Here is a 17,395-nt window from a genome sequence, read left to right on the forward strand (position 1 = left end):
CACCCTGCTGACCCGGAGCACTGCCGACGGGCTCGGTCACCAGGAAGGCAGCGAGCCCTCACCTCGGGAGAGGGCTTTAGGAACCTGCGCGCCGGGGACCGCGCAGCCAAAGGACGACGTGTCACCAGGAGCTGGCTGGGCCCCGAAGAAAACACCACAACGGACTGTGCTTCCTGGGGCGGCTGGATCTCCGCGAATCTGCCCCCCGCGGCCCGCCTAGAATTGCGAGGGCGGGGAAAGTCTGGCACTTGGCTGATGACCCAGGCGGTTCGACGGCTTCCCAAGTCACCACAGCACTACTGCAAGCTCACACGTCAACGAATGTCCCAGATCGAAGGGGGAGGCGGGCGCGCTCTAACCAGACGAATCACATTCCCGACGCTCCCCTTCCACCTCTTCCTCCGCGTCTACACCTGGGTGGTCGCTCAGGACCCCCCTGCTCGAAACAGGTCTGACGAGCCCACGCACTGCGCCCGCCCCGCAGGGCTTCATGCACCCATCAGAAACCATCTGGAAAGATGTGCCTGCGCCCGTGGGAGGGTCCACTCCCCCCCGCCAGGCCCCATCTCTAACCTACAGATAGAGAACGTCAAAGATCACAGCTGGAAATGACCTTGGAGACCATTCAAATCCCACTTCTGGCCCCCTTTTCCCACTTTCCGGATGGACGGCTTCGAGGGGCAACAGGAAGTCCCAGATGGTAGCAGCGGCGGAGCTGGGCCAGGAGCACAGGTGCAGCGACGTCTGCACTCCATCCTGCCTCACGCCCCGGGGCCAGGGGACTAGCAGCCGTTGCATGGGGGGATGGGGGGGTGGGGGGGGGGGGACTGTCCCTGTGCAGCTGGAAGCTGCAATTCTGACTGGTCGCGGGGCCACCACAGACTGTCAGAGGAGGCTGTCCTGTGTGACTACGGTGTCTCTGTGTCCCCGCCGTGCTGGGCACCACAGCCCCATTCCTGCTTGGGAGGAGCATGGCCTGTCCTAACCGAACGCATTTTTGTTTTAAATTCTGGAAACGAAACATCTGGCACCTGCTCCTTCCTTGTGGCTTTGACAGTGGTTTTTCCCTTCTTTTGAAAGAATCAGTCAATAGAGAGGCGGGCAGAACGGCCCCCATTCTCAGCAACAGCAGCCTCAGGCCTGCTGCTTCCAGTGGCCTGTGGATCGTCCCTACTGGCACCAGCAGGTGGCTCCGTGCGGACTCCAAGGTCACGACCGGGATGGAGGTGTGGGAACTCCAATCTGACCGGCCCTGCTCCAGGGTCTCCTCTGGGGACCATTCAGTGCAGAACCCCAGTCCCACGGGGACCGCATCAACCAGGCAGACGCCAGGGGCTGATCTCGCGTGGTTAGGACACGCTGTCCCCCAAAGCGCGCTGGGAAGGGCTCACCGCCTGAGATCCCTGCGACAGCGCTTGGCCGGGCGCCCGGGTCAGGAAGAGGGAGTCAGCCACCTGGTGGTTTCCTTCCCAGCCCTGGTCTCTAGTCCCTTCTACGCCCCACCTCCCGGAAAGTCCCGGCCACACCTCCGTCCGCTTTCCTTCGTGCCTCGGACGCCGCTGGTCCCATTGCCAAGACCTCCAAGGAGCCCACGCGCGGCCTCACGAGACACGCCGTTCGGTGTTTCCTGCTGGCCGCACCTCAGGTGTTCTGTCCCCGGGCGACCCCGCGGGACAGACGGTCCACCCCGGGCTCTCATCTCTGTTCCGCAGCTAAAACGTTCCCTTCTTCGATGCTCTGCAGCTGAAGCCTCTGACTCGCCGGAGTCCTGCTGCCTCGGCGGCCCCCGAAGCCGGCGCCCGGGACGGTCCGCGCGGCCGCCAGGACCCCTGGCAAAGCCTCCTCCCCGAACAGGTTGATTTTGGCTTCGGCCTCGATGACTCTGGCCAAGCTGGCTGCGTAACTGTCCAGGGACTCGTGCACTTCGGCTTTCACGTGCAAAACAGGGTTCCTGGCAGCATCTGAGGGAGAAGCAGAGACACGGTTAGCGGAGGGCTGGGACCAAGGGCTAGCGGGAATATTCCGGCTGACGCCTCACCGCCAAGGGGGTTGAGGGCGTAGCTTTTGCGGTCAGATTCCCCGGGGCCGAAATCCTCGACTCCCCATTTACTAGCAGGGGACGCCTGGAAGTATCCCAACCGACGCTTCCCGATCTGTAGCGAGAAGGCCCCGGCGCTCCTCTCCGGGAGGTTTCTGCGATCCGTAAACAGGTCCTTCTGAGATGTTCGGGTCTGGCCCGTAAGAAAGGCTTGATAAATACTCCCCGGTGAGGGTATTCAAAATTCTCCATCTCTGAATGAGTTCTCTGGTGTTCCAGCTCCCGAGGACCACACAACGTCTACACTCCAAACTTCCACGATCCTGAGCGTGGGCTCTCTCCCGGCCACATGGGCTCAGACCCGCCAGAGCCTTCGGGTCGGAAGGAACACAGAGGTCCGCGCGCCCCAGCCAGGATCAGGACCCCCGACAACTAAAAACAGAGAGAGGTGAGTCTGCCACGTCACGCCCAGCGCTGCTCATCACCACTGCCCTCACTGCCAGCTTTCCCGACGGCGTGTCTCCTACCCCTCACATCCTTCCGGAGAGGAGGCAACATCCACCCGCCGAGATGAACACTCCACCCGTCACCCCGTCTCAGGGAGTCTGCAGCCGGACACAAGAATGGAGCAAAGAGTGGCGGGCACACGTCGCCTCTCCCTGCCCCTCTCACTTGCGACCCGAGGGCGGCCCTGTTCCTCCCTGCCGGCAGACAGGCCCTCAGAACCGCCATCCCCACTAAGTGGGTCTGAAGCGGCCAGACTGGCCCCCGTGGGCTGGGCGGTCTGGGTGGGGGGGGAGTCCTTCATGCTTTGGTTCCGGGCTAATATATCACAGAGCCCATGAGGCTGCAGGCCGTCCTCTGTTCCTGAGTCTACTCTGCCGGCAGAGTGGCCCATCTGCCTCCTGAGCTCTGCGACCGCCCCAGTCGGGCAGGAGTCAGGGAGGGGGGCAGGAGGAGAGGTGGGATTCCCTACGATCCTAAAGCTCTGACGGGACCCACGTCGATGGCCACAGTCCGCTGTCCCGATCCCCTGACTCTCCCACATACCACCCAGTGGTTCTGGCGGCCACCCTCACGTGCGGGGATCCAGAGGACAGGGTCTTACGTCGTGGGCGGTCTGGATGGTCCCCTGTCGCTCTTCTAACACGCTTGTCCGGATGGGAAACCAGACCCTACGTCCCAGAGGTGACAAGGACACGCGGGAGACGAAATGTGGGAGCCCACTCCCCTCACAGGCTCACACGCCCTCATCGACTCCAGGGACGACAGATGGTCGAGGCGACAGCCTCTGCTCAGGGGGGAGCACTCGTGGGGCCACTGCTTCCATTTTCCCCGTGAGGAAGCGGAGGCTCAGAGAGGGCAAGTTCAGATTTATACCCACACCGCGTCCGCAAAGGGGACAGACTGTGGAGGGCTCAGAAAGTTTTCTCCAGTCCGGCGGCTGCCCGAGGGAGGAGATGGGAATCAGGATGGGGGCTGTGCGTGCGCGTGCGCATCTACCTAGAGTCCGACAGCCCCACCTTCCCAGCCCGGGGGCCGCATGCCCCAACAAGGGGAGGCCCGGGGACAAGTGAGGCCCGCAGGGTCGGGAGCAGTCACGGTGGCCGGCACAGCGGGGAGCCCTGGAACGCTGGGGGTGTGAGCAGGGCTGAGCCAAGGAATCTTCCCCAGATCCTTTCCCTCTGCTGCCCCCCCCCCCCGCCCCGCCCCGCCCCGGGCTGTCCCAAAGCAGTGAGCCACAGACCAACCTTTCATTTGTTCCACTTCATCCTCAAATGTCACCGAGCTCCTCCTCTTGGGGGGGCAAGTACAGTGGGAGGGAGGGTTGTCATCCGACATGTAGTCCTCGAGCAGCATCACATCTGTCCCTGAAACCAAGGGCGGATTGTGCACACGGAACCAGGGGTGCGAGGTCCTCCTTGCCGCCTCCTTCTCTACCTCTCTCGCCTCCTCGTCCCCACGTATTCAATCCCACCAACAGGGGCGACCATGGCCCCACAGCATGTGCAGGTGCCCGAGGGACACCGTGTGCATGGTGTCATCCCGGGGAGTCTGCAGCCGGCCTGTGGGGCTGCCACACACACACACACACAGTGTGAAGTCGGCCGGGCCTGGGAGGGAGGGGCGGGGGCAGGGCTCAGTGCAGGGCAGGGCCCTCGGAGCTCTGTGTTCTGAGGATCCTTCTTACGGTCTGAATTTCCGTCACTGTTAAAATATGTTGTACTAAATCAACATTTCAAACCGGAAAAGGTAGAGTTCTTTGAGGATCAAAAAAGAATTGAAAAATATACCCCCTAAAAGAGCGGGGAAACAAAGGCAGGGAGGCAGGGGGTCATACTAGAGAGGGCTGGGCTGAGCCGGGACCCTGGCCTGACACCGTCCCCAGCCTCGTTCCATCCCGGTCTCCAGCTTTCAATCCTTCAAGGCCTCAGTGCTGGGGAAACGAGGGAGACAGGGCAGCCCCGGGGTCCTCTTGCTGTTTCAGAGCAAGCCGCAGAGGCATCACCGCCTGGCCTCCAGAAAGATCATTCATTCCCTGGGAGTCAGAGCACCAGTTCGCGCTCCACGCGGACCTAGGATCTCGGGCAGGTGCTGAATCCCTCAGCGTCCTCAAGGCTGCGACGCGGGGATGGTAGTTGGGTCCACCTCACGGATTGGCTGAGGACCGTGAGCTGAGGCGTGGAAAGATGCGGCACAGCGCTCGGCACACGGCAGGAGCTAATCGGGGAGGCACGACTACAGCCGATAAACGGCGGGGCTGGAAGTCACACACGCTCGGGTCCGTGTGACGGCCCAGGCCATGCTCCTTCTCCGGCCACGATGCCTATGCCTTCTGCCTGGCCATCTCCTTGCTCTTCGGGGTTCAATGTCACTCTCCGAGAAGCTGCTCTAATTCTCCCTTCCAAAGCTGCCCTCCCAGTTATAATCTAATAGCAGAATTACTGAAAGCACGTGGGATGACGGGCCGTCTTCCCAGGTCCGCAGAAAGTTCCATGAGTACAGCTCACCACTGGATCTCTGGAACCTAGTACAGAGTCTGGCCAGAGCGAGGGCTGGGTACATAAACATTTGTTGAATGAATGGATGTCACACTGCCTCCGGATCCCTGCTGGTCGTCTGTGAATGGGGAAAGAGCCTGGGGAGTGACCCAGAGACCTTCCCTTCGTTCAAATCACACGAGGGACGCGGGGTGAGAGGAGACGGTGTGACGGTGGTTCAACCCGCTGGCTGACGGGTGAAAGAACATTCTCAGGGAATATTCTGCCTGCAGGGAAAACTGTCCACGCCAGAGGGCCTGGTCTCGGTCCCTACCCACGGCCCACCCCAGCGTCGAGGTCACAGGCTCAGGCGGAGGGAGACTCAGGTCAAGGCAGAGAGGAGTTTTCACAAGCTCCGGGCAGCGGGGATGGAGCAACCCCCCCACCCCCACCCCTCTGAGCCTCGTTCCAGCTCAGCCCCACTCCTTACGGCCTGGCCCGTGGGCACAGGCCCCAGGATGGGGAGCAGACGCCTCTGCCCACCGCCTCTCACCAGGGCCTGGTGAGGTGCCCAGCGGCATGCTAGGCGGACTTCCTGAAGGAGGAGCTCGGCCCGCAGGGTCCCCTGGGGGCAGCCACCGGGGGACGGGGAGCATCTGTGCCGGGGAGGTGTCCCTTCGGGGAGACCGAGTTTCTCAAAGGCAGGGCACAAAAGCAGGCCAGGGTGGTGAGCCAGGGATGGGGCCTCAGGGGAGCTGCCGTGATGGGGGCCAGCTACCCCCAGTTCACACCCGGGGTGCTCCAAGGCTTAGAGATTAAGCAACTTGCCCCAGATGGCACAGCTCAGAAAAGGCCAATGAGACACTGAACACCAGGCAGCTGGACCCCAGAGCCCGTGGCGGCCGAGGGTGTCACACTCAGGGTGACAACTCACGGGCACGCGGCACTTCAGCTTTTCAAAGGGTTCGCTTCATTTGGATCTCACAACAACCACGTGTGGCGGAGAGAAGAGGAACGGAAATCCCGGTTTGATACGGGCGGAAACCGAGGCCCGGAGACGCTGGCGAGCTCAAAGCCCCAACCGGAAAGGCACCTGCGTGGGGAGGTCCCTCCCGCCGGCTCCTAAGCGGGCCCCAGGGCGTGTGTGACGGACGCGCGGGAGGCTTACCTGAGTCCTGGGAGCAGCTGAAGCCGGTGTCCCCGGTGCTGCTGCTGTTCCCCAGGGGCTGTCCGCCTGCCATGAGCGCCGTGAGGTGTGGGGACAGGCCCAGGTCTGGAAGGCAGAGTCGGCGCCGTCAGCACGGTCCAGGTCCCGCCGGGGCAGCCCCCGTCCCTCCCACTCCAGCGGTCCCCACCGGCCCCCCCCCCTCCTGCTCTCCTGTCCCCTCTGTCACTCGCGAGCCGCGCCGTCAACCCACCGCAAGACGGGGAGCCCCCGGCCGCCCTCTGCCCCTCGGCCTTCTCCCCCTCTGCCCCTCGTTCCTGCCCCGGGGGCGTGGCTCCCCCAAAGAGGAAGCTCTCCCAACAACGACACACCCCAGCAAGGCGGGTGGCAGGGAGAACGCGAGGCAGCGGTCTTGGGAGACCATCTTCCGGTTAAACGCGCAACGCGGACGCGCCGCGACCTCCTGAGGTCCGAGCGGCAGAGGGGAATCTGCGTGTTCCGGGGGCGTGAAGCGCCAAGTGGGAGAGAGTGCCCGCCAACGGGAAGGTGCCGACGAGGACCGCGGCCGGCCGGACCCAGGGAGCGGAGGCCGGCGGCCGGGGAGGTCTGGGGGGAGGCCGGTTCTCCCACTGGGCCCGGAAGCTGAGGAACCTCAGGCCAGGAGCCCCCGCGCGGCCGGTTCTCCCACTGGGCCCGGAAGCTGAGGAACCTCAGGCCAGGAGCCCCCGCGCGGCAGGTGGGGCCGCAGGGAAAGTGTCTCTGGGCAGGGGCGGGTCCCCTCCTCCGGCTCCGCCCAGCCCGGGCGCCTCCCGGCAGGATGGTGAGAGGAGCCGGCCGGGGATGGGCTCCGAGACCCCGGCCACGGCCGAGGCATCACGGAGAAAGCGAGAGCACGGTGCCAGGCTGCGGAGTTAACAGTGGGACCCCCGCCCCTCAGCTCGCTCAGCAGGAGAGGGAGGACCCTCCCCGGGGGGCCTCCACCCGCGCCCAGGGCCTCGTCACTGGACACTCCAGGAGAGGCCCCAGCTTGAGAGAAGGAGAAGAAGGAATACCGGAGGAAGAAGGGAAAGAAACGGATCTCAGCGGAGGCCGTGGAGGGAGCTTAAGAAAACAAAGAATTCCATGCGGGTCCCCGGAGAACACTGGGAGAATGACGACTCCAGGAACAAAACAGCCGGACCCTCCGGAGACCACGGAGGTCATGAGAAGGAGCTCTTAGCAATTAACAAGGCAGCACACAAAGCCAAAGTCCTCTGGCCTCGCGAGGAACACCTACAGCCTAGCAGACCGAAGAGACGCCACTACCCACCCCCACGGTCCCCTTACAGACAGGAGACGGCTCGGATCTTTACTTCCATCCTGAGTTTTCAGAGGGTGCGAGGTGATGGAGAAAGCGCTTTCCTGCCTTCCCTGGAGCTAAGGAGGACACGACTGGGGGGGGGGGCGGGGGTGGCAAGGGCTTCTCTCAGGACCACCCCTTCACGAACTCGGGAACCACACTGGTGCAGAGGGCCCTGCTGGGTGCTGCTGTAGAGACGGGCACCAGAGAAGGGCCCAGACATGCTCGTCCCGTCCAGGGCCCCAGCCTCAGAATGTGGCCACGTCTCTGCGGGGAGCCTGGCTCGGGGAGGGGCCCGTGGGGGACAGTCTAGTGCCAAGTGGGCTGGTCGAGGCCGCGGTGGGGTTCGGACACCATCTCTGAGGCTGTGGTGAAAGTCAGAACGTGCCCTGGTCTCCGGCAGTGTGAGGAGTCACGGGGGGCCAGACCGCCGTGGCCGGGCTGACCGCCTGTGAGCGAGCAGCAGCCAGGTGGCCCCGCAAACGGAGAGGAACAAGACAGACCCTCCAGACCTCTGTTGCTCCTTTGGAAGGGGTCTTACCCCCCTCTTTCCCTCTGCTACCACCCAGCTTAGCACTCCCGGAGGTGAGGGAGGTGGCCTAGAAGGCAGGCTCCAGGGACGGAAAGCGGATTGGGGTTCAGGAGTCTGGGCAGATGCAAGCCAGGCCCACAGGGGGCGTCAGAGGAGGGTCCGCGCTCCCTGGCTCGGCCAGAGGGACCGAGGCCCAGAGGTGGAGGCCAGGCCTCCCTCTTCGGCCCAGAAGGGCGTGGGCATTCCGGGGCGGGCGGGGCTTGGAGCAAGGGCAGCCGAGTTCCGCTCCGCGTCCAACACTCAGGAGCTGGGGAAGGCCAAGTACACAGAGCCCATCGGCCCACACACTCTGCAACCCAAAAGCCTCCCACAAGACTGCTCGTCCCTCAGCGAGGAGGAGGCCACCAGCTGCCACGGACCTGCCCACCAAACCACAGAGGGGCGTCCCGGCGTCCTCCCGGCCCCACGGCCTCTGCCGGCACCACCACAGGCGATCTGCGTGGAAAATGCTGGCCAAAAGCCGGTGTTTGTTTTGGTGCTGGCTACCCTCCCCTCCTCTGTTCTCTTCCCTCTTTCTTTCTCTTTCCCCACTCTTCACTTCAGTGGAGGGCAAAACATACGGTTTTTGCCTAAAAGAGCGATTTTACCAAATCTGAGTAAGTTACTCGGAGAAATGAAGCCAGACCGTGAATGCAGTCATGGCTCACAAGTCGTACTTGGCAACAGGGACTTGCAGGGGCAGGCGATGGGCATTTCGGTGGTTACAATACTGGGGTACGGAAAGGTTCTTCTTCTCCTCGGCTCAGAACGAAAACTCCCTCTCTTGATCTCAGGGTCATGAATTCAAGCACCATGTTGGGCATGGAGACTACTTACAAAAAAAAAAAAAGGAGAAAAAGAAGAAGAAAAAGCCCCCGACTTCCTTCCTCTCTCGAGAAGTAACACTCCATCAGCCCACGGAATAAATCAGTGATGTTGGTTTCTTACTGCCTCGTGGAAAAGATCTCCCAACAATACTACCACTGAGTACGCACCACCCTGGGGAATTCGTTCTTGAGAGGGAAGGTGGAAGGCCTCTCTATTCCACGAACAGGAACCTTTCTCTCGAGCGGTCTGAGCTGCCCAAAATCACCCAGAAAAAGATGAGAACTGTAACCTGAACTAGCTTTTTCCAGTCGATCCAAGCGCCCTCAAATCTCTCTTCCAACGGCTCATCCGGGTGATGATCTCCCTCAAACGTGGCCCTAAAAACCCGGCTACTTCCCCATCGGAACAACACGGTAATAACCGCTGGAGGCAAGATCCACCAGTGGATGCTGAAAATAGTGGGTGAAGGCTGAGGGAGAGACAGGGTATTTGCAGGGCCTCGAAGGCTCTCCCCCAGCGTATTTCTTAATTACAGTGGAAAAAACAGTGACTTTACGACGGAGAAACCTGGCAGATGCCTCCCGAACTGTGCGGACTCAGTGTGTTCCCCCAAAATTCATACATTGAAGCCCTAACCCCGGTATGATGGTATCCGAAGTAGGGCCTTCAGGAGGTAATCCGGAGCAGATGAGGTCATGAGGGTGGGGGCCTCGTAAGGAGACCACAGGGCTTGCCCTGTCCCGTCTCCCCATATCCACGTGAGGACGCAGCAAGGGGACAGCTAGGAAGAGTGGTCTCATCGGGCTCCAACCACGTGGCACCTTGATCTCAGACTTCCAGTCGCCCGAAATGTGAGAAATACAGGTCTGTGGTTTATGCCCCCTAGTCTATGGTGTTTGGTGATAGCAGCCCGAGCCAAGGCATCAACCGAGACGTCAAGGCAACCTAAACCAGTAATAAGACATAATGACATACGTGCCCCTGATGTGATCACGGAGAAGACCACAGCACCCCCCCCCCCGGCATTCCTGCCAAAGACGTAGAACCTCATTCTAATCCTTGACAACGCAGCAGCTGAACACAAACCAAGGGCATCCTAAAAACCCCCTTAGCAGTACTCTAAAAAAGTGCCAATGTCACAGAAGACAAGGGAAGAACAAAGACTCGTCAAAGCTTCAAGAAGACAAAGGGAGCCATGACCTGATCGCGAACCGGATCCTGGAACAGCAAAAGGACCTGACTGGGGACATGGGGGAAATCTGCCTCAAGCAGGGCATAGTTAACAGCACTGCCCCAATGTTAATATCTTGGTTTGGTAACTGCTATGATTCGGCCAGATGTGAACGCCAGGAGGAGCGGGGTGGGTGGGAAGTCTCTGTCCTCTCTTCCCAGCTCTTCTCCAAGTCTACAATTATTTCCAAATAAAAAGGGTTAAAAAAAAAATCTATCCCTGACTAGAGCGAGTCCTCTGGGTCTCACCAAAGGTGAGAGGATCACCTCCAGAAGCTTGTTAGCTCTCACATCAGTTACCGGATGGAGCAGCTTTACACACAGGGGACAGTGCCATTTCAAGGTGGCAGGGCGGAAGGCTGGGGTTTGGCACCGACACACGTGAATTACTGGCACCAGCAGGAGGAAACCGCTGACCAGCATGAAAGGCCCGAGGAGGAGCCAAGGAAGGGAGGAGGAGTGCGATGGGAGGGGGGAGGAGCGCGATGGGGGGGGGGGAGGAGCGCGATGGGGGAGAAGGAGCCGAGGAGGGGCGGGGGTGCCTGAAGGTGGACTCCGCTCTACAGAACACCGACACGAAGGGACTGGCCAACAGCGGAGGGGAGCCCGGTCCAATGCTTGAGTTCTTTTGTCTGTAGAAAGGCCAGCGTGCCGTGGCTGGGGACACCAAAAACGGACTTCTGAACTCTGGCGTCCCCTGCCGAAAGCCGCCTGGGAATCACGGGGGACGCGCCGGGACGCTCCTCCCCCGACGCACACCGTGCTTGGAGCCTCGAGGCCGCCGTCGGTCTGAGAGCTCACCCATCAACACGGCAGAGGTCCTCCCGCCCGAGGTGGGCCTCCTGCCCGAGGTGGGCCTCCCCCTCCCCGCAAGTCCCCAGGTTACCTGTGATCCTGTTGGAAATGCTGAAGAGCCTGGAAGTCCTCTGCCGCTGCACGAACGGCTCCCGGTAATACCGATCCCCAAAGCACATGCCCAGCAGCTCCTTGCGAACCGTCTTGTTCCAGAGCCCATAGATCAGGGGGTGGCAGACGGCGCTGGTAAAGGACAGCCACGTGGCCCAGGTCTCCAGGGTCGGGGAGACGTAGTTCTTCCCCCAGAGGGCCTCAGAGGTGATGACAACCATGTAGGGGCCCCAGGTGACCATGAAGGCACCGACGACCACCAGGATGGTGATGAGGGCTTTGCACTGGTTGGCCGAATAGACCACGCCCTGAAAGGCGTTCCTCCTACTGCCGGACGAGGAGGTGGAGGTGCTGGAGTTCTTCCTCCCATCCCTCTGGGGGTCCTCCTCCACGATGACCACGGTGCCACAGTGCACCTTGCGCGCCTTGACCCTGGCCACGCGGAAGATAAAGCCATAGCACACCAGCATGACCAGAAAGGGGAAGAGGGCACACCAGATCTGCCAGAAGGCGGTATAGCCGGGCTCCCGGTGCCACGCAGCCACACACATCCACTTGAACTCGTCAAACTCCACCGACGACCAACCAAAGAGAGGCGGCAGGCAGCCGATGAGGGAGTGAAGCCATATGTAGACAAGCGCCATCACAGCGCGGTTCCCCGTGATCTTCATGGGGTACACCATGGGGTACAGGACAGCATAGTAGCTAGGGAAAGGACGGAGGGGGCGAGAGAGAGGAGTCAAAATAGAGAAAATGCACCCGAACGGGCACCCCGTGCTCTCCGAGGTAGGGAGCTTTGTTGAATTTCTCCATCCAACCCAGTCACGGGGCTCCGAAGACGGTCCCTTCTCCTAACTTTTCCCGGACAAGTCACAGACTCTGCCGTGTTACCCCGCTTTGTAGGACCCGTCATCAGCCAGGAGCTGGAGGCCAGGATGAACCCAGGGCTCAGGCGGTCCTGTTTCCGAGTCACGATGCCAGAGCCCAATCATATTCGGGGCTGTGGGTCCTCTCGGGGCACCTACAGGAGTCCTAAGGGATCGTGCATGAAGCCAGATCACTTCTGTGTTGCTGACATCAACCTGAGATTGATTCGTTTCCAGAGGGTCATGAAAAAGCCAGAATAATATTGACGGACTAGGGGGTTCATTCAATCGATGGACATTTACTGAAGGCCTGCTGAACGCCTGTGCTATGTACAGGAAAGGCAGTGAGAAGACGTGGCGAGAGACAGACACGTGGGCAGAGCATGTGTCTGGGGTGTAAGCTAAATGGAATCCTCACCAACGACTGCGTGAAGCGGTGGGTGTTATCATCCCCCTCATTTTCCAGACGAGGGCACTAAGGCAGAGGAAGAATAAGCAGCCTGCCCAAGATAAGGGGAAGAAACAAGACGTAGACCCAGACGATCTGGCCCCACAGCCCCCAGTGACACGCCAGCGACTCCTAGCAAACCGTCTTGTCCCGGAGACCATACAACAGGGGTGGTTTTTAATCCCTCGGCCCTGTGCAGAGGAGGGAGGCCTGGAGGGCTCCAGCCGCACACTGGCGGGGCACCTGTTCCAGAAGGCGGGTCAGCCCAGGCTCCCTGCGGAAGACGCACACACACCCAGGTCATAAGAGATCGGAGGCACTGGCCTAGGAGTCGCTGAGGAGGAAGGCAGCTCTGGGGTGCGGGGAGGTGTGAGCCAGCACCCGCCCTGTGGGGAACCTGCACGGAGCTCAGCACCGCACGGAGGCGCCGGGGGGAAAGCCAAGGAGGATTTAGATCATGGGGTTGAAAGTAAACCACATCCTCCCCACCCAGACATTTTACCCAAAGGAAACGCTGTTTAATGAATACTAGGGTTTCCCCATGAGGGCAGCCTGTGGAAAAGACAGGGGTGGCCACGCTGATGTCGCCTGGTACAGACAAGATGGAAGAAAACGAACGGGGCCAAGGATCCCACATCTCCCGTCCTGAGTCACCCCGGGGCACCAGCAGCGCAGGGACAGGGCCACGGCCTGACTGCCACATGCTGCTTGCCCACCCTCTTGGAGGGAAGGCTTCCCCCACCTACACCCTTTGTGAAAGACTTTCCCTTTTTTAAAATTTTTTTTAAACGTTTATTTATATTTGAGAGAGAGAGAGAGAGAGAGCACGCGAGCAGGGGAGGGGGCAGAGAGAGAGGGAGACACAGAATCCGAAGCAGGATCCAGGCCCCGAGCTGTCAGCACAGAGCCCGACGCGGGGCTTGAACCCACGAACTGTGAGATCATGACCTGAGCCAAAGTCAGACACTTAACCCACTGAGCCACCCAGGTGTCCCTGCTTCTCTAAAAAAAAAATGGGGGGCACCTGGGTAACTCAAGTCGGTTGGGTGTCCGACGTCAGCTCAGGTCATGATCTCACCGTTCATGAGTTCGAGCCCCGTGTCGGGCTCTGTGTTCTCAGCTCAGAGACTGGAGCCTGCTTCAGATTCTGTGTCTCCCTCTCTCTCTACCCCTGCCCCACTCATGCTCTGTCTCTCTCACTCTCTCTCTCTCTCTCTCTCTCTCTCTCTCTCAAAAATAAATAAACATTAAAAAATAAAATTTAAAAAAAGATTTTTAAATAATCTCTACACCCAACATGAGACTTGAACTCACAACCCTGATATCAAGAGTTGCATGCTCCACCGACTGAGCCAGCCAGGCGCCCCTGAAGGGCCTTCCTAACCGGAGGTGAGCCAGGGGCTGCTGATGTCCGGCTGCACGCTCCCCGGGTGTGGGATCTGAAAAGAGGATCTCGCGGGGACCCTGGGATGGGTCACGGCTATCTATCATTGCACGTGGCCTGGGATGAAACAATCAGTGTCTTATGCTGGTACCTGGGTTTGCATCTTGCAAAGTCCGAGCAGCCCAGGGAAAGAAGCATGCCTTTGGAGCTGGGATCCCTGGGTCCAGAGGGCAGCTCTCCCATCTACGAGCTGTGTGACCTTGGGTGGCCTTCATCTGTAACGTGGGAACCACAGAAGCCCTGGCCCCAAGAACTCAGGGGCCAGACTGAGGGAAAGGCCTGCGTCGTGCCTCCTCTTCACATGGCGGGGGCAGAGCTTGGTCTCTGCCTGTCCACCGACCTTTCCCCCCTTCCTTCCTGAAAACGGGAACCCAGATCGTTCGTGCTGCTCCCAACTGCTATGACTGAATGGGGACACTGGGCCCTTCTGAGTCCCGAGAGATGAATGGGGCCATTCTGGTGGTCTCCTACCTCTTGCCAAGTCATGGCCGAGACACTGACCTGTGTGGCACCATCCAGCCAACGAAACGTGAGGGGGTCTGCTAGGGTGGGATTGAGGGCTGCCTAGGAGGTTTCCTTCACTCTTAAAAAGAAACAAGGCAGAGATTTCTATTTTTCTCTGCCCTTTTAAACTGTGTGCAGGCTCTCTGACCTCAAGACACCCCAGGGGCAGCAGCACAGCAAAGCCGGGCCAGGGAATGTTAACTGCCCCCCGCTCCTTTGACCAGCCCTGTTCTGGCGGTCATAAAAATAATTACAATTAATAAGCGGTCCTCCACATATAATCCTTCTGGCTATTCTCAACATCCAGGTATTATTACTATTTTATGGCAAGACTCCTCCTTTTCTATAATAAATGGTATTTGTTTCACCCGCTGACTAAGGTCCCGGCCACAAGCAATTCCCGTGGGACGTGACCATAACCTCTCCCAGCTGAACCCCGAGTCCCACCGGGGTGCTGGGGGCCGGAGGCCGGCTCCCAAGGGGTCAGTCTCCCAGAGTCAGAGAGGCCGCCAGGGCCAGGGTGCTGCCCAGTTACCCTCCATTTATTTCATTTTTTGTAAAACTTATATACGATGAAACGCACAAATCTACGGCTCTATCAAGATACAGAACATCCCCCATCTGCCCAAGGGAAGACACGGATTTTGTAGATCTGAAACCTCATGTTTTAAACTTAGCCTCATTGAGGCCTGCTGCAGGTTCAAAGGAAAATACAGCACGACAGCAGCTCCCTGTGTCCCTGCACGTCATTAGAGGACCGAACAGAGAGGCTTCTTTTGCCTTCCGTGCTCCTAACTGGCTTCTGAAGCTCTGCCTTTTCCCCAGCAGCTCATTTTCAGGCATGAGCCCAAGCACGACCCCAAGTCCCAGAAGAGCCTCCCACGACGTCTCGTGTAACCGAAAAGTCATTACGCACACAGGGGCTCCGACGCTTAGCTGTCCTGCTGCAAGACCGGCCCCTAAGATAGCGACGTCGGTCCGTGTCGCTAAGACGCCTCCACCGCAAACAGTACGGAGCCGAGGCCGACTCCAGCCACCTCGGGGACAGCACGCTACCACGGACGGACGCTCTCCCGGTGGCACTGGTGACCCTGCACCATAACCACCCACCCCCCAGAGCCAGCCGCTTTCCCTCACCGAACCCCGTTTTCGGAGCCGGGGCCACGTCCACCCGCACGTGCCGCGAAAACCCAATGAGCTGCCGGGTTAAGCGACCACGTCACACCCTCACTCGGGGTACAGTTCTCCCTGGGTCACATGACGTTCCCCACGTGGCCGGTTTCGGACACCGACATTCCCACCGAATCTCTCTCCAGTCAGCCATTCTTCTTACGCGGTCTGTTCTCCTTTGGCTCATCTGCCAACTTAGTTTGCAGAGTTCTCTAGCTGGGGTTCTCAGTGGGGACGACGTGTCCCCCCGGGGACGTGTGGCAATGTCTGGAGACATTCTGGGTGGTGACAACTGGGGAGGAGCCACCGGCATCTAGTGAGCAGAGGTCAGGGGTACTGCCCAGGGCGGCCCCCCGTCCCCACAAAGTGTGACCCAACCCAGAACGTCAGCAGTGCCAGCTTGAGAAACCCTGGGTCAAACTAGCCGCTTGCTGGACTTGATGGGTGGCTCCCTCTGCAGTCTGCTCTGAGTTACGCCTTCGCCTCCTTGGAACCCGACGAGCTGCCTACCAGCCACGTGAGCTGGGGCAGGTTCACAAAGCCTCACTCTGCCCACCTGCAGAATGGGAGCCAGCCCCCAGTTGCAAGGATTTGCTGGGAGGACTGTGTATTAGCAGCAACCCCTTTCAGTGGAGGTCATGACACCTGCCCCGGCGGGTTCTCCACTTCCACTTTCTTTTTTTTTTTTTTTTTTTAAACATTGATTCATTTTTGAGAGACAGAGACAGAGCACAAGTGGGGGAGGGGCAGAGAGAGAGGGAGACACAGACTCCGAGCTGTCAGCACAGAGCCCAACTCAGGGCTCGAACTCACAAGCCACAGGATCATGACCTGAGCCGAAGTCGGACGCTTAACTGACTGAACCACCCAGGCGCCCCCCCACCACCCCCTTCCACTTTCTTAGAGACGTTTCCGGCTCTCTCCTCTAGTCCTGTTCTCTGTTCTTCTTCCCTCCTGTCCTACTGCTGTTTTTTCTCTCTCCCTCATCCTCCCTCCCTCCCCCTCTACGTCTCTCTCTCTCTCTCTCTCTTTCTCACACACAAACACACACACACACACACACACACGCACACACACACACAGAGTTGCATCTTTAGGTTTCCAATAGACTGGGACAAATATGTGACCTCCAAAATTAGCAAGACAGAGTAAAATTAATGTACTAAAATGAAGCAGGCAGAAGGAGTATATTATGTCACTTAGAAGGGCCGGATCACGTAAACTGGCCCAGTCAATTTGTATCTTTACGCCACATGACCAATAATAAACGACCAATAATAAAAAGTAAATTGCATCGGCCACCAAGTTACTTGAAAACACGATGACAGCGGTCGGTACGCTGTAATCACCAGAACGGCCAAGACCCTGCCTGGCTGCACCTTGTGGTGGGGAGGTAACGGTCACCGAGGGGAGGCACAGGTCCCTTCTGGACCGGCTCTGTCACGGGGTGGTGTGGAGTCAGGCCGCGTGGATCAAAGCTCCAGCGGGTAAATGTGACACGTGTGTGTCACCGTGTTTCCAGCCACCACTAACAGCCGGAGACGATCTCCAGCCACCTAGGATGCACGCCCACACCTCCCCCCCCCCCCCCCCCCTCGCAAGGCCCTGGGCTCCTCCTCCCCGCTTGAGGCCCCGCCCAGCACTACCTCGTACTCCGTGGTCCTTCCCCTCCCCTCCGCTCCGCTCATCTGTTCACCTTGGTCGTGCATTCCCCGCACTACCTGCTGGAGGCTGTTCCTTCCGTCGAAGGGTCTTTTCCAGCTCTTCCAGGCCTGTGCCATCCTACTCGCGGTTAGGACTTACTCAAGTGGCACCTCTTCCGGGGAGCCCTCCAGGCCCTACCACCCCAAGCAGGACTGGGGCCGCGTCAGTTCCCTATGCTTTGTGTCCACACCCGCCCTCGCT

The 17,395-nt window shown here is 59.7% G+C and overlaps 1 protein-coding gene across 10 annotated transcripts in view; it reads right to left on the bottom strand.

Moving 5' to 3' along the window:
* Window positions 1–17,395, bottom strand: part of GPR161 (G protein-coupled receptor 161) — a 62,656-nt gene that overhangs the window by 13,022 nt on the left and 32,239 nt on the right. For all 10 annotated transcript variants that reach the window (XM_058700379.1, XM_058700378.1, XM_058700376.1 and 7 more), the window contains 4 exons: window positions 11,039–11,763; window positions 6,188–6,292; window positions 3,790–3,909; window positions 1,032–1,961 (listed from right to left, as the gene is read on the bottom strand). In XM_058700379.1, the coding sequence (XP_058556362.1) occupies window positions 1,696–1,961; window positions 3,790–3,909; window positions 6,188–6,292; window positions 11,039–11,763 (1,216 nt within the window). In that variant the 3' untranslated portion in view covers window positions 1,032–1,695. The remainder of the gene's footprint in view (window positions 1–1,031; window positions 1,962–3,789; window positions 3,910–6,187; window positions 6,293–11,038; window positions 11,764–17,395) is intronic.

This window comes from Neofelis nebulosa, chromosome 15, assembly GCF_028018385.1.
Source record: "Neofelis nebulosa isolate mNeoNeb1 chromosome 15, mNeoNeb1.pri, whole genome shotgun sequence".
NCBI classification, from domain to species: domain Eukaryota; kingdom Metazoa; phylum Chordata; class Mammalia; order Carnivora; family Felidae; genus Neofelis; species Neofelis nebulosa.